The sequence below is a fragment of the Siphateles boraxobius genome, unplaced genomic scaffold (genome assembly GCF_051911475.1).
Source record: "Siphateles boraxobius isolate OS27281-9 unplaced genomic scaffold, OSU_SipBor_1 6, whole genome shotgun sequence".
Lineage (NCBI taxonomy): Eukaryota > Metazoa > Chordata > Actinopteri > Cypriniformes > Leuciscidae > Siphateles > Siphateles boraxobius.
Window position 1 is genome coordinate 35,616,800 of NW_027509186.1, and position 23,604 is coordinate 35,640,403.

A 23,604-nucleotide genomic window follows, 5' to 3' on the forward strand; every position below is an offset into this window, starting at 1 on the left:
TGTTCATGGCATGTTGTAATTACCGTAAATAAACTCTGTATGCTTTCGAATCGCTCTAGCGGTTTTATGATATCATACAGCGATCGTTCTGCAGAGTGATGCTTCAAGTTGAACACACCTTACATTTGCAGTGGTCAGGTGGTACAGCGTAGCATTCAGAAAATCAGGAGTTTACACATTGTAATTACAAATTCTACAAGCACGGGAAGCCTTTTTACAGTTCAGAATCGCTACAGTAATGGCGTGAACGCATCATACATAACTGCAGCACTAGCTTATGCTGCGTACACGCCATATCGTAATAACTGTAATTTCGAGATGACCACATGACGTTCTATTTGGAGCTTTTAGCGTCGTTGGACTCAGAATTATATGCACTTCTATTGCAACACTATCAATGCCATATTGAAGCGGAGAGATGGTGGTTATGTGGACGCTCTCAGAAAATGACCAGTTGTAGCTAATTATGAGTTCTACGAGGACGTTAACACTTTTTACATATCTTAATCTTGTAATTACTTTTAACATTTGTGGATTTTTTTTTACCATACTCAGGCTATTCCTTAATTCTCTAGATGGCACGTAGGCTGCATTTTGATTAAAAATAATGTTGCGGAAACGCATGCTATGGTTAAAACGTATCCGAATTAATGTACGAGTCTTCACTTTCATGATTGTGCACTTTCCCACATTGACTGTCGGGAAGAAGTCTACTGCTGAGCTGACTGATGGTCTGATGAACACATGCAGCATTTGTAAGTCCACAAGACCGAAAGTGTATGTGAAGCGTTCCATTTGGGACAGGGCCAGACTATTGCGAGCGACTCGTTCAAAAGAATCGAGTGAAGATTCAATGACTCACCCATGACACACAAAAGACGCTGAATTCGGAATAATAGCGCACTACTGATGACAACTGAAAAAATGAGATAGGAGGAACAATAATGTCAATGCTACTGCATTCTCTCGTAAATGTTTTGCGTTCCCCTGAGACATTTTGCATTTGCTTGCAAAATGTTTGCATTCCCCTGAGAAACTTTGTATTCGCTTGCAAAGTTTGCGTTCCTCTGAGAAACTTTGTATTCGCTTGCAAAATGTTTGCGTTCGCTTGCAAAATGTTTGCGTTCCCCTGAGAAACTTTGTGTTCGCTTGCAAAAAAACATTTTCTTTGCGAGTGAATGCAATTTTTTTCAGGGCAGGGAATGCAAACATTTTACGAATGAACGCAAAGTTTCTCGGGGAAACGCAAAACATTTGCAAGAGAACGAAAAAGCGTTGCCAAATAATTTTTTCTCCCATCTCATTTTTTCTTCTTCACCATGTCGGGGCTCCATACTTTTCCGAAATTGCAGTGCCATATTTTTATTTAGCAGAAATAGTAAGAGTAGGCTAGTAGGCTATTCCGAAATCAACTACTGATCAATCCGATCGAATCTTTTTTTTTCAACTGAGTTTAAGATTTGAATCATTGGAATTAATCAAATCTCCACCACTAGTTTACACACAAACTTGCAGCTGCTTATCACTTCTGACCTGGTCGTTTTAGTTTATTTTTTATATAATGCGAGTGATTTGAAAATATATATATATTATTAAAAGTGGGTTAACTGCTGTTGAATAAGGTGTCTTCCCCTTTGGCGAAATCACAGACAGCAAGTGACAGATAAACGGTTATTTAATCTGCTGGCAGATGTGCGTTTCCATCAGAGCGCCGGCACAAGATTTAATCATTTCCTCGGTGTACCAAAGAGCAAAGACGTTGTCGAGGTCGACTGCTGCCAGATTTGAAGTTAATCTTCACAACGGATCCATGTTTGCGGATCAGAGAGTCGCCAGTGCCCTCAATTGAGCTCGCTCGCACGGACTGGGAGTCGCGCGGTCCCTGTCAGAAACAGCACTATGTCCTGAAAGCACCGCGGGAAGGGATGACTTATTCTGGAAAGTGATGCCCAGTTAGCACCTATGGATGTGAGGATGGGTGATTCCCACCAGTACGAGTGAGTGGAAAGATGCTGCTCGGATGGAAATCATTCCTGTATGGATACAGAAAGAAGAAGGATATGTATGTTGACTGTGTCTCCTGCAGGTGTCCCGTGCTGAAGGGGTCAGGTGTGAGCTTCATCCTGCTGTGTCTGATGGCAGAGGTCAGTCTCAGCGCGCAGCAGGTCTTGAGAATCGGTGAGTATCAAAGCCATTCATTAATAACAGCTATGTGATGTGGAATTCATATTTCTGGACTATGATGTTGTTTGATTAATTTTGGCCATTTCAGTGTCTCCAAAACTCTGGACACTTAAGTGAGTTAAAACATTCTGAATGTCATTGCATTAGAACTACGTTAGGTTTTAATTCGTGTGCCTCATGCTTCTATGCCATAAAAGTGGTCCCTTATTTATCCCCATGAAAGTATTTTTTTAACACTTAAAGGGTTTCACCCAAACAATAAAATGATCCCATGATTTACTCACCCTCAAGCCATCCTAGGTTTATATGACTTTCAGCCAAACACAATCTCTTCCAAACTATATAATGGGAGTGAATAGTATTTTTGAAGCCCATAAAAGCTCATCCATCCATCATAAAAGTAATCCATTCGGCTCCAGGGGGTTAATAAAGGCCTTCTGAAGTCAAGCAATGCGTTTTTGTAAGAAAATTATTATAATTTTTACATATTTATAACAGTAATTAAACTGTAATCACTGGCTTCCGGTAACAGTCGTGCGAGTCTAGTTCCAGCGGTAGGGTGACCTCTGACCGATGCAACTTAACTTTTGGTCATCATATATGATTGCATATGATTTTTCTTATTAGAAAATTATTTTTAACAATCCTGAGGTGATAAATGTCAATAATGGTAATTGCATAACATGCAATCAGGTAGAATTAGCCTGGAAAAACCCAGACGAACTTCCGGCAAATTTAGATTTGCTCTGCAAGTTAGTCTGGCGAAGAGCCCATTCAAGCTCATTCAAGCTCATTTCCAATCTCTCCAAATCGAGGCACCAATCACAAACGTTGAGGCGGGCTTTACAAGATGACGATCGATCTGATTGGTTTTAGGTCTATCCAACAATCCAGAGGCATTTGAGCGACGTCTGTTTCCAAATCGGGGGCACGAATCACAAACATTGAGGCGGGCTTTACAAGATCACGATGATCCGTTGGTGACGCCCCTTTGGAAGTGAGCTATGAATGAACCTTCCCCAGACCCTAACTCAGTTATGACTGAGAAGGGTCTGGTTTTAACCAGGCTAAGGTAGAATGTCATTGACACATTTTTTTGTTGTAGTTGTTGTTGTTTTTTTGATAGTAAAACTAAATCCATCTATTGGAATCTAATGCAGCCCAATCAGAATATCTTAAGTCTTGTGATCACACATGCAATTTATTTTTATTTTTTTATAATTTTCCAGAAGCACAATTTGAACTATCTTGATGACAGAATATTATCCATAAGTTCTCAACCTGAGTCATTAATTTGTGTACCTCTTTGAATTGTGCATGTATGAGGTGATGCTTCCAGCTGCAGTATTTTCATTGGACTTTCCAGTTCATTCCATCTAATCCTATTGTTTTATGAGAGAGAGAGAGAGAGAGAGAGAGAGAGAGAGAGAGAGAGAGAGAGAGAGAGAGAGAGAGAGAGAGAGTGAGAGGATGGGGATCTGGACAGATATGCTAAAATGCAGGTTAATCTACTACCTAACAGTTTCTTGTGATCTGTTGTTGTTTTTATGCAGTCCAGTGTATGAATGTTGTAAGTTTGGTAATGCATAATGAATGTAAAACTGAACTCTGGTCCTCGAGGTCCACTTTCCTGAGTTTAGCTCCAACCCTAAAGAAACACACCTGAACAAGCAAATCACGACCTGTGTTCGAAACCGCCTCATATCCCCTCATTCACTATTCCCTACATTACTTCACTAATACAGTCCACTTGAGGGAGTGAATGAAAACGAGTGAGTGAATTGAGACACTGATGGATTTGTGCCTGCAGTTTAATGATCATTTGAAATTAAGCGAACTGGCAGCTCCAGTAATGAAAAGATTTATCTTGAACTGGCATGCACAAACCTTAATTAAACAATTTAATAATCAAGTAAAATTAATTGAAATTATTTTGGCACGACCCTTACAGTTCATTATGGGTATTAGCCATTGTACATTGTTTGTTGGACTGGATGAGTGCACTAGATAACGTCCACTATGGATTCGGGCACCACTACTAATGGATGTCCCCTCAAATAATCCCCTATTTAAGGGTAAAGTGTGTGATGGGCCGAGGTCTTCAGGATTACGAGAAAGCTACAGACAGGTGTGTGTCATCTGGTTTGGGGCAAAACTCAACAGGACGTTTGACCTCAGAGTCGTAAAGATTGTGTGATGTTGTACACAACATGTGGTTGTTAACTAGTTAAATAACTATTGGGATTTATGGATTGGTATACCAGAGGTTGCTGAATATGTTTCTGTTCAGCCTTTAATAATGTTCTTTATGCGTTTAATCCGCTGTTATAATTTCTCCTGGTCTGAGGTCGAATCTAATCTTTTTTCTCTGCAAACCTTTAATCTTCTCCATATGGTTAGTGTTTCAATTAGTCCTCTCAGCTTTTGGGTTAGAAACACAGTCGCTGGGTAATACTGAGAAAGCGTCGCTGTTAAGCATGATAAAGAAGCCGGGCTAATCTGCTTTCTGCTCAGAGACCCTCAGACGGACCCTGCCAGAGCCCTGCGAGCCTGAGCAGCAGAGACATATTACTGACCGTTTCATTAGGAGATGCTGGCTACATTTATTTACATTCACATTTACACTTGTGCATTTAGCAAATGCTTTTCTCCAAAGGGACTTTACAAAAGAGGATGTGAAAAGTTGGATTTTATTACTTAGAATGTTTAACATTTTATTTAAACAGACTAGAAACAGTTTTAAAATCTAGCAAAGTATATATATATATATATATATATATATATATATATATAAATAAGGGTCTATTCCCTCTATGCAAAATAGGTACTTATTTCTTTTCTTTTATTTTTATTTGAAATATGACCGTGTTTTTGTCAGAACATTTTGTGATATTCAGTGTATTTTGGAAAGCATCACTGTGATGTTTATGATCAGATGAATTAGATGCTGTTATTCCATTCAAAACAATCAAAAATAAGATTTTAATTTCTCTGTTTACTCTGTATTTTTAATCAGAGCAAGCTTAAAGCATCTTATTGGCCAGTTCTAGAGATCAGGTACCCAGAACAGAGACATCTCAGTCTCTCTCTCTCACACACACACACACACACACACACACACACACACACACACACACACACACACACACACACACACACACACACACACACACACACACACACACACACACACACACACACACACACACACACACACACACACACTGTGATGCAGTCATGTGGGATAGTGGGATGTTGAATGAATGGAGGGAACAACTGCATCTTTGTCCTTCGCTTCTTTAGCTGTTGGCTCACATCACAGTGAAGTCCGCCTCTGAGACTGAACACTCGCGTCTACTACTCTCACAGCAACACACTGACACAGTCTCAGGATTATGTGACACAGATTTCAGCAAGATCAAGTTGGCTTTCACCAGAAATCACAATTTTGATTCTGCCGTTTGATTCAAAAGTTAAAGCCTACACTACTGGTCAAACGTTTGGAAGAATTAAGATGTTTTTTTTTTTTAATGTTTGAAAATAAGTCTCTTATGCTCACCAAGGCTGCATTTATTTGATTGAAAATACAGTAAAAACAGTAATACTGTGAAATATTGGATTTTTTTCTACGTGAATAATGTAAAATATAGTAATTTATTCCTGTGATCAAAGCTGAATTTGCAGCATCGTTCCTCCATTCTTCAGTGTCACATGATCCTTCAGAAATCAGTATAATATGCTGATTTATAGTAGGAAATAAATTACATTTTAAATAAAAAACAATTCTTTTATATTGTAATATTTCACAACATCACTGTTTATTAATGCAGCCTAAGAGACTTTTTTCAAAAACATAAAAAATCTTAATTGCTCTAAACTCTTTAATCTCTTTAACCACAACTGTTGTTACATTCACAACTGAAAACAAGAACAGCTTTCAATCTTCATCATTCAGTCCCTCAGCTAAAATGAAATTATTCTAAACCCGCCACTAGGTGGCGGCAAATCACTGCCTTAACGAATTAATCATTGAATCATTCAGCCAAACGATTCATTCAGAACGGATGATTCATTCAGGGATAAAGCAGAAGTGACTGATTGAGTCGCGAGTCACTCATTAGAACTATTCGTTCAATAACACGGATTCATTCAGTAACGAAACTGAAACTGTGTTGCTCGGAGACGCGCAATGGCTTTACTTTTTGGAACTATTTTCGTTGGCAAAATAGAGGAAAAACTGACAATATTGTGTCTAAAATGTAAGTCACCTAATAGCCTATTCACTTATTGTTTATTTAATTGTTGTATAAAATCAATATCACATTTCCAAACATGCTGATATTCGGGAACACAGCACTTTTGCTCGTGTGATATTGCTGATACTTGGGCGGAGAACTTATACGGAGACTTTATCTTTCCCCATTATCTTGTTGTTTTTTTTTAAGCATTTTTGTTAATATTGGTGGAATTTTTGCCCCATATTGCCCTGTTAATTTATTTGAAGATGCATTTGTATTATTTTATATACAATTTATGATTCATAAAATGCAGCTTTAAGTAGAATTTGTGCATTTGTTTTATGTTTTGATGGAGTTTCAGTCCATAAGTGAAATACAACTTTATTTAGCGTCAACAGTCTCAAAGACACACCAAGGTCGTCCCTGTGACTCGCAAACATTACAAACACCGAGCCTGAAATCAATTAATTCCGATTTATTCCACTTCACGGCGAATTGTGCAATTTGTCAAAGTCAGGCTTTTGATTGATGCCTTCATTTGATTAGCATCTCATTACCCAACCCCCCTGCGATGATGTCAGAGCTGAAGACATGTCTGCCAATGAGATATAGAAGCCGGTTGAAATCTGAATGAACTTCATGCATGATGAATGATGATGTGTTTAAGGTTCATCAAGTGTTTCTGAAACTGTGCCCAGTTTGTTCCCAGATTCTAAGATGCGTGTTTAATTGGTCGGTGATTGGATGATTATATAACAGGTCAGCCAATAATATCATTTCTCTCTGCTTGAAGGTCCAACCCATTTAGGTATTAGTGTATATTTCTGAAGGTTAAAAAATGATCGTGATTTTAACGGTAAAAGACTGTAATAATGCTACAGTGCAAAAGTGTAAATTGGTTAACAGAAAGTTTCCTTACTATGTACGGTAAATAACTGCGATATATATAATGGTACATTTAATGTAATTTTACTGTAAAATACTGTTAAATTTACAGTGAAAAAGAACAAGTCATTGTATAATTTACAGTGAAAAAATGTAAATTGAAATTCCCACAATTCCCTGCATGAAACTTCACATTTAATGTATTTTTATTTTAAATAACTTTCTTCGTAATTTTCTTTTTTTTCTAATCAATTATGTACATTAGGGTTTTATGTTATATTTAATGTTGTTAAATTAATTCTTATTGCATTTTTTTACATTTCAGCATGTTACCATGATGGTGTTTAATGTTTGTGTGAATGACACTGTGCAGCTTCTATATATTAGTATTGACTTTCATGTGGAAGAGCTGCTTATGATGAGCTTTCATTGATCATTTGACTCTCATTTCTGCTGTGATTGTTGGCTATCAGTGTATTACAATGGAACAAAACAGATATTAATACTTCAAAAGATCAGTAAATTAACATTATATCAGATAATGAAATACGGTTTATTGCTGTAAAATTATATACGGTTAAAAGTCTGTAAAACCTAAAATGTTGCTATCGTATTTTTAACAGGAAAACTCTGGTAACCACATGCTGCCAGTTTTTCCCCGTAAATTTAACAGATTTTTTTTTACAGTGTGTTTTGAATGATAGAAACTATATTCCGGTTCAGATGCATCCGCTCTCTGAATCTGAGAACAGCAAAATTCAATAGAAACCCCTGTAATCCGAACATCATTTCTACCAAAGCAGGTCAGCACAGTGGAACGCTGCTCTAATGAAAAGCTATCCTCATTTGTGCAGCTACATCTCCTCTGGAAGTCACATGAAGGTGAGGATGTTAGAGGATTCTGGCATGTTCAGTGTTTCTTGCTTGACTGCTCAGCCTTACATTTTCATCACTTCTGTAAATCGTTTCCATAATGCTCTGCTGCTTTTGAGGTGACATTTGCCCTATACGCAAATGTCAGAATATGGTTTTGAATAATATTCTTAGGAGGACCTCCATCTTGTATTTGTAAATAAGTGAGTATTGCACATGAACAAGAGAGTTTGAGAAAGAAAAGACTTGTCTTACTGGAAGTGAAAGTTAAAAGTTATAAAATATATTATAACATTTTAAATTCTTAATTAAAATATTAAAATAAAAATTCAAGCAACCCAGCCCAGGTGAGAAAAAGTAACGCATCACATTACTTTCCATAACACAATATTGTAATATCGCATACTTTTTAAAAATAAGTTTCCTCAACACTGCATATAAGATTGTAGTGGGAACTGGGAAGCATGCAATTTTACTGGAATTATCAAAAAAGTATTACAAATTTGAAAATATATTATTAAAAAAAATATATATTATTTTTAATGTTTTTAATTTAATTTATTTAGCAGAATGATTACAAAAGTGTTTCAGTTTCACATATAATTTTGCAGCGGTCAATAAACGGCAAGCATGCAATTCACAAAGTTATCTGCAGTGGTGTAAAGTATTAAAGTAAATGTAATTAGTTACTATATTATAGTAGATGGATATTAGCAACTTTTACTCTCTACTTGTCTACATTTTTGAATAAGTATGTACTCTTAACTCCAATACATTTGTGATGAGTAATGCAGTTACTCGTTACGTTTTGGCTGCGTCCGAAAGAGGCCATCAAGACACATCCGAATCCAATGTTAGTTTCTCCTCCTGTCTCCTGAGAGACCTTCATCTGATGGATATTTGAAGGCAACATAGATGTATCCTTTGTTGCCTTTGATATCCCACAATCCCGTGCGTTCCATTCTGTGACAGTTGAGCTAGAAAAATAAAGATGACGTCTAAAAGTTGCATCCAGTCATCAGTTTGTGTGTAAATGTGCATTTTTGATCAACATTTTCCACTTATGATCTCTTTTCTAGCGAGAAATTACTATTGTATTCATTAAATACTGTTAAATACTACTTTTCACCAAAGCTCGCTGTATGTTTCTGTTGATCATTAAACTGTTACGCTGCCTCAGAAGTCTGTCTGAAATGCGTAGACGCTGCCTGCAAAGTCATTGCCTGATAGGGCAGCAAGGCAACAAGTCACTGCTGTTTTCGGACGCAGCCTTTGCATGGCACCTCGTTTTTCTGTAGCAGTTTATTTCTGTTAAAAAAGAATATCGCCATCTACAGAGCACTGAAGAAACTGTATCTTGTGTGTTTCGCCGTTACTCACCCAAACTCATCAACAAGGCTACTTTGCGCAAATGTGAGTGTATTAGCAGGTAGTGTTTCATATATGAGATGAGAACATGACTACAGCCGGTGACGAGGCCAAAACCAGCACATCCAGTGTAACTAGGCTTTGAATATTTCATTTTACTTAACGTTATTTTATGTATCTGTAATATCGAAGAGATTTTTTTGAAGGATATTGTGTTTTTTTTTTTAGCAGCTTAACTGAGGCTTGAGAGTTTGTAGGCGTTTAAGAGACTGTTATATGAACCTTGATTTATAGCAATTTTGAGGTGTTCAGCTTTATTTTGATTTTAGAAAATAAACTGTGTGATTGCTCTCCTCACAAATCAACAGTTTCTTGTTTTTCACTGGTACAGGGCTCTCCCACCACACATTGTATTTCTCACGCTGAAAAACTATTTGTAATATATTTAATATGCCGCAGCGCCCAAAACTCTGGCCGCGCTGCTCAACCGGTAGGAATCAAGCGCGTATCCTCTCATGTTGTTCGTCGAGCAACACAATAGCCAGTCAGAAAATAGCACTATTGTATCTGGGTAAGATTTAACGCAACAACCAATGACAAAAATACCGTGTAAAAAAAGAGCTATATAAATGAAGGTGACTTGACTTGACTCAAGTATGGATTTCAGGTAGTCTTTACAGGTTCTGCTGGGAAACGTAATGCAACCAATGTATTACCAGATATAAACAATGAACAGGAGAGTTTAAGAAGGAAAAGACTTGTTTTACTGGAAGTAAAATTCAAGGATGACTCCAGTTTGTTCGCCAGGTGTTCGTTGGGATCGGTGGGTTTTCCCTGATTATTCCGAGCATCATGTCAACAGCGGCTCCACGCTGGTACACCAAATCAGAGACGTTTACATGCAGTGTCTTGTGGAAACTGGTCACTTTGAGCTACTTTGCGGATTTGCTGTTCATGGGGTAGTTAATCTCAAAATGATGCGTGCAATGTGTTTACAGACGTGGATTAGCATGTGCACAAGACGACTTTGAATTTGTAGAGAAGCTTCCGCAGAGTAAACAAGCCTGTAACGGTTTGATTTCTTTCTTAACTCCTGGTTAAAAAAAAATGGCGACCCGTGCGTCAGGTACGGGCAGGACAGGTGTGACATATTACGATCTGTCCAGGGACAGCAGATGTAAAATATCCTTTTTGGCTAATTCTGGCATACTATACATTAATTTATGTATTATTAGTATGCGATGTCCCTGTTAAATAAACCTGAAATAAAATAAATAAAAGCTGTTTTTTGGTAGTAAATGTGCATTGAGTTGAATTTTGCCTGTTTTATTTGAAAGATAAAAGAGGTTGTTCTCATGGTTTCAGACTGGTTTGTACTGTAAAGTATAATGGTACTGAATTATTGCTATTTTCATACATCAGTATTTCCAAGCTCAGCAAAACCAATTGTGTGTTTGTTGGCCCCTGTGAGGCATTGCTGCCCTGTGAAGCTTGACGGTGCATTTGTTTCTGAAGACATTGACTTTACACACAGCTCTGTGAAAACCAGGTGCCTTAACCAGTAACCCAGCAACAAGCAGATCAGGACCCGTCACGCTTGACTTCCTCGCTCTTATTTAAAGGGTTAGTTCATGTTACGGCCCTTAATCTAATTCAGCTCGTTTAAATCATACAAAAGACAAGGACCGAACATATCAAAAATCACAGGCGATTGGGTAGCATTTCTGATGTTAATCACACCATAAGCTTTAATGACAGAGACAAAGCACCTCATGAGATGAACAAGCAATAAATCATAAGTTAACCAAAATAAACAACACAGGTAGGGCAGCTACAGGAAAAACAGGAACCCTTAACTAACCCTATAGTTCCAGGAGAGATCTTACCTCCTGGAACTACTTTCTTACTTTTACACAGAGTACCTATGGTTTACGGTCCCAGAAAACTATTTTATTGAATGTACCTCAAGCCCAGACAGAGTTGTTCAAAAAGGCTTTCATGTTTGTTGCACCTTCTACTTGGAATGATTTACAGAAAACACTTAAACTACAGTGTCTAATTTCCTTAAATGATTTTAAAGGTTATGTTAAAACTATAGAACATGAGTCGATCCACACGTGCAAATGTTTTAATTAATGGCACTTTTATTTAAATTGAAATGTACTTGAGTTGTCTTTGCCTCTTTTGTGTTTGTTCTGTGATTTTGTGACCTAATTTGTACTGCTATCTTGGCCAGGTCTCTCTTGAAAAAGAGATTTTGATCTCAATGAGACAAACCTGCTTAAATAAAGGTTAAATAAATAAAAAATTACCTAACTCCCGAAAAGAACTAGAACGGGTGAATCTTCCGGGCAGCTGCTTACCTTCACTGTACTAAATAAATAACAAAAAGTTTACTGAGAAAATAACACCACTACCTGGTTTAAACGAATAAACTAAAGTCAAAGAAACAATCACCAGGATCGCTCCAGCATGGCGAGGCAAAACAAAGAGTGATCTCGCCGTAAGGCTAGAAACCCCCAGCTGGCAATCAGGCAAGAGAGTCGGAGAGAGAGCGAGAGCAACGCCGTCACAGCTTAAATAGCAGGAACTCCCATGACGTCACTTCACTTCCGCTGTGCAGGGAAAATCCCTTCTCAAATCTCCACCTACGAACTCAAAAGAAATAACACACACACTAATGGTTTAATATACCCACACGTAACACCAACAATGAATATCTGTCATTGATTACTCACCGTCATGTCGTTACAAACCCGCAAGACTTTCGTTCATCTTCAGAAACACAAATAAATATCTTTTTGATGAAATCAGAGAGATTTCTGTCCCTCCGTTGACAGCTACACAACTACAGTACCACTTTGACGCTTTAAAAGGTTCATAAAGAGATTGTAAAATGAATCCATATGAATTTAGCGGTTTAGTCCAAATTTTGTAAGGATAAACGAAAGTCTTTCGTGTTTAGAACGACATGAGGGTGAGTTATTCATTTATGGGTGAACTATTCCTTTAAGTCTGAAATAGAAATACCAGTAACACTTTACAATAAGGTTCATTAGTTATAAACTAAGAATGAACATTACTTCTACAGCATTTTTTAATCTTAGTTAATATTAATTTCAACATTTACTAATACATTATTAAAATTAAAGGTTGTATTTGTTAACAGTAGTTAATGCACTGTAACATGAACAGCTTTATTTTTATTAAGAAAGATGAATAAATACTGTAAGAAATGTATTGCTCATTGTTAGTTCATGTGATGAAATAATGAATCTTATTGTGAAGTGTTACCGAAATTCCTTTTAATGAAATAAATAACAAATGATGCTGCAGTTGCAGAGCTGCTCTACATTAATATTCTAACATAATCGGTGAACAAAGAGAGTGTGTGATTGCTGTCATGTATTTTCCTTCGATTAAGGGTTCATAGAGGTGTTTATGCATTTCTAACCTAAAACAAAAATGTCTTAAATGTCATATATTAAACATGAGCTAAATATCTGTCATGCCCTCTATGGTTCTGTCCAAACCTATAGTGATCTTCCTTGCGGTACACTGTATACTTCTAAGGCAGCATCCTAAAGGAAAAGGATAGATAGATAGATAGATAGATAGATAGATAGATAGATAGATAGATAGATAGATAGATAGATAGATAGATAGATAGATAGATAGATAGATAGATAGATATTTAGCTGTCTGTTTTTTAATAAATGAATGCATAAATAAATAAATAAATGCATGCTTTGCTAAATAAATAATGCAATTAGTTCATGCAGCATATCATAAGATAAAGCATCATTAAAGCAAACATGGCAGCTGAACAGTGGAACGACGAAGCTGTCAAGACCATTGAAATGAATTTGTGCGGTTCCGCAGGAATAATTTGAACATCTGAAGCTTTAGTACATATTTGATTTTCATGCCCTTTTCACATAAGCCTGTAAGTGGTTCTGCTCGAACAGTCACAATGAGATGTCATTACCTTGAGAAAGTCTGTATTTTTATCCCTCCTGTGAAAATGAAATATTCCCCACGGAAGAGAGCAGCTCCGGTGTGGTGTGCTTTGCTAACCGTAATTAACCCTGGTGTTTATCGGGCTGGATTTGAGCGTGGTTCACCCACACAAGGGTCTCTCAGTGGAAGAGAAAGGTCATTCACAATCAGAGCCCAGAGGGGGAGGCCTTGCCCCCTCGTTCTCTACCTCTCCTCTCTTACAACATCAATCACACTCTCTCCAAAAAAATCCTGTTGAAGTTGTTTTCCGAGGTGCTCGCAGCCAATCGCTGGCGTCGGAGGATTGTTCCAGAGTTGTCATCTTTCAAACGGGCGACTGAAAAAACATGTGCTGATTTGATGTGGTTCGTGGGGAACAAGAAAGGTTAACTAAACAAGAACAATTTTGATTTAAATAACTATTTTGGTCAAATATCATGAATATTAAACAATAGACTTTTACTCATCGTAACTCAATAAAATGACTAACTAAACAAACTGTACTGCTAAAATCACGTTATCCCATAGTTAACAAGTGTTTCCACCCTTTGGTCATGTTTTGTGTCACTTAGGGCAACAACTGTGCTATAATTATATATATATCTGTATAAATATAACATAAATATAACATAAATATATATATATATATCTGTATAAATATAACATTAGGTCAAAATTTTTGTCACATTTACAGTACATACAAGTCATGAACTTCACTGGAGGTTTGTCTGTTTGTCAGGATATATCAGATGTACTTCATTAACAGGATATGTTGAAGGACTGTAACTGTTTGTTCTTTAATTTGTTTGAAGAATGGAAATGTTAATCGTTCATTTGAAATGCTGGTCAATTCGCTTTATACACGTAAAATAAATGCTCCAAAAGAGTTTTTTTTTCTCTCACAGTGATGCTATAAGAACCGTTTTTGATTCCCAAAGTTTTTTTAAAATAACATATTAATAATCTAAAGATTTTTTTTTCCAATCTAAAGAACATTTTGTCCAATGGTAAAGTTACGTGAATGTTAAAGGTTCTTCAAGGAACCATAGATGCCAAAATATATATATATATTTTTTTATAGGGTGTCTACAAACCGAAAGGTTGGTGGTTCGATCCCCGGTTCCACCTGACCAAGTGTCGAGGTGTCCATGAGCAAGATACCTAACCCCAACTGCTCCCGACGAGCTGGATGGCGCCTTGCATGGCTGACACCACCGTCGGTGTATGAGTGAGTGAGTGAATGGGTGAATGTGAGGCAATATGTAAAGCGCTTTGGTGGCCATTGGGTCAGTGAAAGCACTATATAAATGCAGTCCATTTACCGTTTACCATTTACCATTTTTGCATATAAACAACAATGCGTGTGTGTAGTGCATTTATCATCACACTTCTGGTTTGACTAATAATAATTTAAACTTGTGCTCCTGTACAGATATGCGTGTATGCTGTGCACTAAAGCAGATTTTGTATTTGTTTTTGTCATATTCTGTCAATATAGTTGATTGTCATGTAGATTTAAGGTCATTTAAGGATTAGAGACGTCATGACCGAAAATTCATAAACTGTTTTGTGCTGCTTGAGAAATCAACAGAGATTGTGAGAACATCAGTATGGCTCTTATCTTAGGGTAATAATTGTTTCAATTGCAGAATTGTAACCTTCACCATACATGTACGTTACTTTAATGGTTTGTATGCTTAAATCTTTGGAGAAACATATTTTCTGGAATGAAGCATGACTAAAAACTCGAATTCTTCTTAGTTGACACACAGTAAAAGATTAGAGCTATAAAATGCATTTGAGACATTGTTGAGATCTCTAAAGGAGATTTGAGGTTACTAATTTCTTTTTTGACCAAACAATTTTTCCTTTTTCTGTCTATGCAGGTGGGATTTTCGAGACACTTGAGAATGAACCGATTAGCGTGGAGGAACTTGCCTTCAAATTCGCTGTAACCAACATTAACAGAAACAGGACTTTAATGCCCAACACCACCCTCACCTACGACATCCAGAGAATCAACCTGTTCGACAGCTTCGAGGCCTCAAGACGAGGTGTGATACTTACATCCACACGTTTGACAGACACTTTTATTCAAAGCAACACGGATCAGTTCATGCATTCCCTGGGAATCGAACCCATGACTTTCGTGTTGCAAGCCCCATGCTTTACCATTTGAGCTACAGGAATGGTAGCATAGATTTTTTTCTAAAATCTGTTTAAAAAAGAAAATACTACTTCAGTTTTTCACATTTCAAAATTTCACATTTAATTCAATGTGTTGAAAACATATAAATCATATAACAATTACATATGAAAAACATATAAAACTATTAAAAACATATCTGTTGATTAAAATAAAGCTTAAATAAAATAAAATATAAATATTAGTTTATATAGTAATATAAAAATTAGAATTAGAAAAAGGTTGCTTTGGAAAGTTATTAGATCATTTACTGGAAATAAATAAAAACTAAAACTGAATAAAATTAAACTGAAATAAAAAATAATTAAACCTAAATAACAATATTTAAAAAACCAAAAAAGTAGTAAAATGACAAAAGCACATAACGAAATGACTAAAAGTTAAACTAAAAATAACATGAAAACTAAAAACAAAAGCTTTTTTTTTTAATGTATCTATTAGTAGTTTATTTTATATAATTGCATTTGAATATACACTATAAAGATGATATGATCGATAAATTATTGCAATATATGTTTTCCCGTTACTTTACCGCATCAAAATAAATGAACCAATTTCAACTTCATTTTTTTCTAAGTTGTACAAGATTCAACACTCTTAAAAGTAAAGGTTCTTTATTGCCATCAATAGTTCCATAAAGAACCTTTCAAATCCATGGAATCTTTTCAAAGCACAAAAGGTTCTTTTTAGTGGAAAAAGATTATAAAATGTTCTGCACACTAAGAAAAGAAAGTTTTGGGAATCCTTTTAGAACCTTTAATTTCAAGAGTGTTGGCGAGATTTAAAAAAAATGAGTTGAAGTGACTTGAACGGCCAGTTTGATTATACTTAAACATTTAAGGCAGCTGAAGTTAACATTTGAAGTTGAGTTAGGGGTAATATTTGATCAGTGTGTTAATGAAGTCACTGATGTTCTGTTGGTCTTGCTGTCAGCCTGTGATCAGCTGGCTCTCGGTGTGGCCGCGGTGTTCGGCCCGTCCCACAGTTCTTCAGTGAGTGCGGTCCAGTCCATCTGTAACGCGCTGGAGGTTCCTCACATCCAGACCCGCTGGAAACACCCGTCTGTGGACAACAAAGACAGCTTCTACATCAACCTGTACCCCGACTACGCCTCCATCAGCCGCGCTGTGCTGGACATCGTGCAGTTCTACAAGTGGAAAGCCGTGACGGTGGTGTACGAGGACGCAACAGGTGGGCTGACTCAGCAGAAACACCTTTTTATTGCTCAGATGTGTCTCTTTCATTTCTCAGGAGAATCGGTTACACTTTATTTTGAAGGACAAGTTCGGTATTTTACATTTAAAGCCCTATTTCAAGATCGTTTCTGATGAAATAGAACGGTTAAGATTGAAATTTGGACAAATGCTGCTGTCCCGAGAATTTTCGGTTTCTGTGTTAGCACCATCCACCTACACAATGGTGTCATAGGGGCACTGGAACAATCATTCATAAAACGCATCAAACTTTAGTTTACAAAGACGTGAAACTCACCGAGTGGTCTGGGGTGTTCACTGATATGCTCACACAAAAATCGCTGCAAAAGATGCTTTCCAACAGGTTTTATCGTAGTTTTGTTCTGACTTAAGTTAATGGAGCTGGACGAAAACTACGATAAAACCTGTTGGAAAGCATCTTTTGCAGCGATTTTTGTTTCGTGTAGTTTCACGTCTTAGGGTTAGTTACCTGTAATTATGCCTAATTTACTGTTATTTCTATAGTAAGTACATGTAGTAACATGTGACTACATCAACTTAAAACAGTGTTACCGAAGTATCAACTTTGGCTCGTATGATTTGATAATTTGCTGCTCAAGAAACATTTCTGATTATTATCAGTGTTGAAAACAGTTGTGCTGCTGCATTTCTTTGTGGAAACTGTGATTCTTTGATGAATAGAAAGTTAAAATAATTTTTTTTAAAAAAACATTTAAAATATCATATTTTTTAACATTATAAATATCTTTACTGTCTTGTTTGACTAATTTAATGTGTCTGAATTAAATTTCTTTTAAAAAACAACAACTTTTGAATGGTAGTGCGTTTCTATCGTCTTTGCTGATGTTGTCTATGCAATATTTCTAGGGCTAATTCGTCTTCAGGAGCTGATCAAGGCTCCGTCGCGGTACAGTATCAAGATCAAAATCCGACAGTTACCGATAGGAAGTAAAGATGCCCGTCCGCTTCTTAAAGAGATGAAGAAGGGGAAAGAGTTTTGTGTCATCTTTGACTGCTCGTACCAGACCGGAGCAGACGTCCTCAAACAGGTACTGGAACACACCGGGACTGAGCAACATTCACAACTGGCTTGGGAATGCCTTTTCCAGTTCCAAATTCTAATTCCATTTTGAATTTAATTTCAATTTGAATTGAGGAAGCAAACATTCCAGTTTAAATGTTTGAATGCAGTCATGCAATGCAAAAATAAAGAAGGACTTTTTTTTCCTTTGAATTAAGCATATTTTTTCTGACCCCAATGGCAAATGTTTTTCTTGTTTCACGCATGAACTCTCTTAATTGTGATGATTTTTATTTTTATTTTTTTAGAAAACAAAACGTAATATCTTAAGTATTTTGGCTTCTCGACTAAATTTATCTTGATTTAAGAAAACAACACAAAATTAGATTAACTGACTTCAATTTGTGACTTGAAAAGCAAAGTTTGTCGAGACAAAGCCTTGTTTAAAAGTTTAGTAGGAAAGAGATTGTAGTAGTAAAGTAAAAGAGTAGAGCATTACCTGTTTTGAATTTGATATCATGTGATATTATGACATTATTCAGCGATGTCTGATGTCATACATTGACATCATCAAATCCCATTTACTGTATTACAGTAATACAAATACAAATCCCTAAACTAAATCCCCATCAAATGTGATGCGTTTGATTGCTCCACTTTGTGGCTGTTGTTACAGAAAGACACAGTCATGCTTTATTCCAGTGTTTAGATTTCAGGTCTTGTGGGGTCAGAGCAAACACTGTACATCTGTGTCTTTAATATCTAATGCTCATATGAGTATGCTGATGCAGAAGGAGGTTTAACACGTTCTCTTTCTCTCTCTTTCTGCTCTAGCTGTTGTCGATGGGCATGATGACAGAATACTACCATTTCTTTTTTACCACTCTGGTGAGTTTCTTAAATGGTTTTCTTTGGTTATGTCATTGTTTTGACAGGGATTTTCAACAACATGTGTTCTGCTGGTTTGCATTTAATGTTTTCAGTCATAGATGCTGCAGTGAGGATGTATTTTTGTAGGCCAACCTGTAAGTTCGCATCACCCTGCTTCCCCTGATAAAAACCCAATAGGATTGTTCCATTGGCTTTTGGATTATTGCAAAAAATAAACTCTGTGATGAACAAATTTGATCGTTACACATTTTGTTCATCATGGTAATATTCACAAGTGAACACAACTTTAATGTATTTTGAAGCCTAAATATAGTCATCAGATGTAAAAAGCAAAAGTTAGGCTATTAACAAACTGGTAACACTTTACAATAATATTTCATTTGTTAACTAACTAACATGAACCAACAATGAGCATTTGTTACAGTATGTATTAATCTTTGTTGATGTTAGTTAATAAAACTCCAGCTATTCATTGTTTGTTCATGTTACTTCACAGTGCATTAACTAATGTTAACAAATACAACCTTTGATTTTAATAACATATTAGTAAATGTTGAAATTAACATTATCTAAGATTAATAAATGCTGTAGAAGTATTGTTCATTCTAAGTTCATGTTACCTAAAGTAGTTAACTAATGTTAACTAATGAACCTTATTGGAAAGTGTTACCAACAAACTATACCATGATCTCACGACTTACTGCTGTATTTTATGTTGTAGAATAAAACATGAAAATATCTTGAGCTTCTGTTAACTAGACCTTATTCCAAGCATTTAAACAAAAACTTGTTGACTTCAGGACGATGGAACCGGACGTGCTAAAATGCTAATTTCTGGGGTTTGGGCTACAAAAACACGTCATCCCTTCTGCAGTCCATAGAGAGAAGAACAAATATTCTTTCTAAAGCGTTTAAGTTCATCTGTAAGGAGTGAGCTCATGTGTTGATATATATGCCTCAGGATCTGTTTGCACTGGATCTGGAGCCGTACAGATACAGCGGGGTGAACATGACGGGTTTCCGTCTGCTCAACATCGGAAACCCTCAGGTGGCGTCAGTGGTGGAGAAGTGGTCCATGGAGCGCCTGCAGGCTCCACCCAAACCTGAGACCGGCCTGCTGGACGGCATGATGACAGTCTGTGCATCTTCTACATATACATCAGATATTACAGATAGTCAAGTTTTGCTCTATTCTAGTACCAAAAAAAAAATGGTACAAAACAACACTATGGTATTTTGACATATATTATCCCAGCTAACAGGGGACGTTGCCTGTTCTTTAATAATGTTTTTAAAACGTTAACATACAGTGTACTAAACCAAGAAAGTACTGGTAATATAAGGTAACTACGTGGGTTAAGGTTACGTTTAGGGTTAGTGCCTAGTTATTACAGTTATTATAATTACTATAATAAGTACATGTGTATAAATGCGGAACAGGACTGTAAAATAAAGTGCCACCAACATTATTTGTACATCGGTCAAGGAGCGTTTTTTTCCGGAAACGTTTTAGTTCGACGTTCATGTTCATTTTTTAAATGTTAAATATAAATGTGTAAATGTTTAAATGTTTCGGAATGTGGGGAAAACATTCAAAAGTATCATTCCAATAATGTTGGTGGATGTAGAATGATAAAATGCAATGTTCCCTTAACATAATCAAGGGGAAAACATTTTTTGAAATATTTTTTTAAAAACTGGATATTTTAGATCATTCAGAGAACATTCAGAACATTTTTGTTAGCTTGGATGATACTGAATAATTAGTTATATTATAGTTATATATATAATATATATATATGATATATATCATGATATCACGGCACTCTAAAGATAAATAGCATGTTTTTACCATAGTCCAAAAAAGACATCTCCACAAAATGGTTTTACCTTAATACTTGATCAAATTATACATTATTGTGCATTGACCAAGTCCTCACATTTATTTGTTCATATACTAATGTTTCAAAGCAGTTTCACATTAATAGATACGAAATTACGCAAAATTCTTCAATTATGAAACAAATTCAATTTCAGCTCTACAGAAGACAACGACAGCTTAGTTTAGTTCAGTGTTAATTCATTTTAATTTAGTAACAGTGTCAATGGTGCAAAGTTCATCAGTTATGAAATGAACTCAATTGAACTGTAAAGCAGCTCTATTGAAGATAATAGTGTCATTATTCAGCTTGAGTCAGTTCAGTGTTGATTCACGTCAGTTCAATAAGTGTCCATCAGTTCAAGTTTTCTTGAAAGAATGAGGCGTTTATATAGCGCTTACATATGTACTACTGTACACCCAAAGCGCTTTACAATCATGTCATCTCTTGTCCCCTGTTATCTTGCTGATCTCTTGTTCTCAGTGTCAGTGCAGTAAAATCGATAATATTACTTAATACCAAGTGTCTTTTGATCCCAGAATTGAATTTAGAAAGAAGTGAGTCATTTGATTATTTGAACAGGTAGTGTAGTATCATGTCTGATGAATCCTGTCTCTGTGTGTGTCTCAGACTGAAGCAGCGCTGATGTACGACGCGGTGTATATGGTGGCGTCCGCGTCCCAGCGAGCGTCTCAGGTCACCGTGAGCTCACTACAGTGTCACCGGCACAAACCCTGGCGCTTCGGCTCCAGATTCATCAGCCTGTTCAAAGAGGTAAATGCTCCTGCTAAAACCCAAAAAGAAAATTCAGTCATCCTTTACTCATCATGTACATTTGAATGACTCATGGATTAGTAAATGATGACAGAATTATCATATATAATCTTTTAAACTGTGTCAGACACTCCTGAACTGGGATAGAGGGTTCAGTCCGAATGCATCAGTTCTCAGTTTTCTGCAAAGTGTTTTGAGGCTCTTCTAAACAGCTGCAGTGATTTATGTACACTCTCTCCCAATGAGATCTTCCAAGTGTTCTTGTCTTCCTGTTTTGGAGGAGGTATTGTTGAGTCAGCATGTTGGCATTGCAGGCTGGAGGATGAATGTGTGTTGGACGAGTGGAGTGTGTAATGGCTCCAGCTGAATTACTGATGCAGTTGCGGATCTCTTCATTTAAAGGTGAAGCGTGTAATTTCTGCTCCACTAGAGGCACAGAAGGGAACTGTAACCGAATGGGCCGATATAACATGGACTCAACCGATAGCGTGACTGACGTCCACCCAAGGGTGTAATCCATCAGCCGGAAGTTGAAGCTGCCTCCGGGGGCCGCCATTGTAGCTGGCTATCTCCTGCTGTTAGCATCCCATTGACTCCCATTCATTTTGGCGTCACTTTGACAGCGAATAACTTTACATCTGAGGTGTCCAAAGACTCCATTTGTCCATTATTTATTTCTAAAGAAACACAACAATGTATAAAAGGCTCCATTACTTTGTATCTTACGTTATGGCCCCGTAGAAGCCATTCTTGTAAAAATAGGCTAAAAATTGCGTCATAACCACGCGACTTTATGTCGCACAATAGAGACATTACCGTATAGACAGGAGGAGAAGCTCGCACAGTCTCGCAGGCAGTCTTTTACTGTCTAAAGTCAGCCCATGGCATAGATAGAGTCCATAAAAGCAACGCGACAAAATATTTAAACAACGTTTTTGAGGAATTGGAAATAATTCGATATGTGGCAAGTGAATACATATGAAGTAACATTTATCCACGAACTTTAAATTATTTATCTACTACTACACCTACGGGGGATGGGGAAATTAAATTAAATTAAATTAATCAGGAAATTATACAGGCAATGGAAGAAGAAAAAAACATCTCAATGTCTATCGCGGTTAACGTTGTTCCTTTATTTATTTACACATCTACGCTTGAAGATGAATGTGATCCCGTTCGGAAGCCATATGTACAAAATGCCTACATAACGTGAAATAAAGAAAAACGGTTTTGTTCAAGTGTTTGTGACCGTGATTTATTAGCCAAAACTACATGATTTTACACCTAGCTCACAATTCTTTATATATTGGAATATTATATGGTCATGTAATATTGAATGGATACGAAAATGACTCGAGGGGACATTATTATATGGTTCCTGGGCTCATACTAAGAAGTATTTTTTGGATGGGTTATTATTCTGTTTGATGTAGAAGGAAACGAGGGAAGGGAAAAAAATATTTGCATATGTGCCTATATTTGAATCATTTTTAATAATTTTGGAAGATTGTGCTGTAGCCTACATGCATTTATTTATCTGTTATGTTTGATTGTATTATGTGTGTGTGTGTGTGTGTGTGTGTGTGTGTACTAGCCAAATATTTAAATCTAATGGATATATACATAAACATGTTCAAAATAAACTAAACTAACTAACTAAAATTACTAGAACTGCAGATAGGCTACTCAAACGATTACAATCCTAAAGTAGGCTATTTTAAAATCGATTTTAGCCACTTCTTTTATCATGTCATATTGTAATTATATAGCGTAATATGTTATATAACATTAATTATTATAACCACGTCCATGGGGCTGCTTTGACAGGGTCAACCACACACACCCACACTACTCTTAAAATGTTACTGTTATTAAACTGCACATATCTGTCTATATTGTTCATACTGCATACCCATGTGTTCTGCTCATAATGCTACTGTTAATACACTTCACATATTCTTGGCACAGCTACTAGAAGATTTACAACTGTCAGTCAGGTTGCTCACGTGACATCTACGTCATCAAGCTCAGTTTGAGCCTGCGCAGAACGCTTGGCTATCAGGAAGTG

General features: G+C 36.6%; 1 protein-coding gene across 2 annotated transcripts in view; it reads left to right on the forward strand.

Annotated features, from left to right (window-relative positions):
• The first annotated feature begins 1,648 nt into the window (after positions 1-1,648).
• Positions 1,649-23,604, forward strand: part of grik1b (glutamate receptor, ionotropic, kainate 1b) — a 41,961-nt gene continuing 20,005 nt past the window's right edge. For both annotated transcript variants that reach the window (XM_077207002.1, XM_077207004.1), the window contains exons 1-8: positions 1,649-1,997; positions 2,087-2,178; positions 15,434-15,601; positions 16,687-16,944; positions 17,835-18,016; positions 18,823-18,876; positions 19,841-20,014; positions 21,390-21,533. In XM_077207002.1, coding sequence (XP_077063117.1) covers positions 1,963-1,997; positions 2,087-2,178; positions 15,434-15,601; positions 16,687-16,944; positions 17,835-18,016; positions 18,823-18,876; positions 19,841-20,014; positions 21,390-21,533 — 1,107 coding nt within the window. In that variant the 5' untranslated portion in view covers positions 1,649-1,962. The remainder of the gene's footprint in view (positions 1,998-2,086; positions 2,179-15,433; positions 15,602-16,686; positions 16,945-17,834; positions 18,017-18,822; positions 18,877-19,840; positions 20,015-21,389; positions 21,534-23,604) is intronic.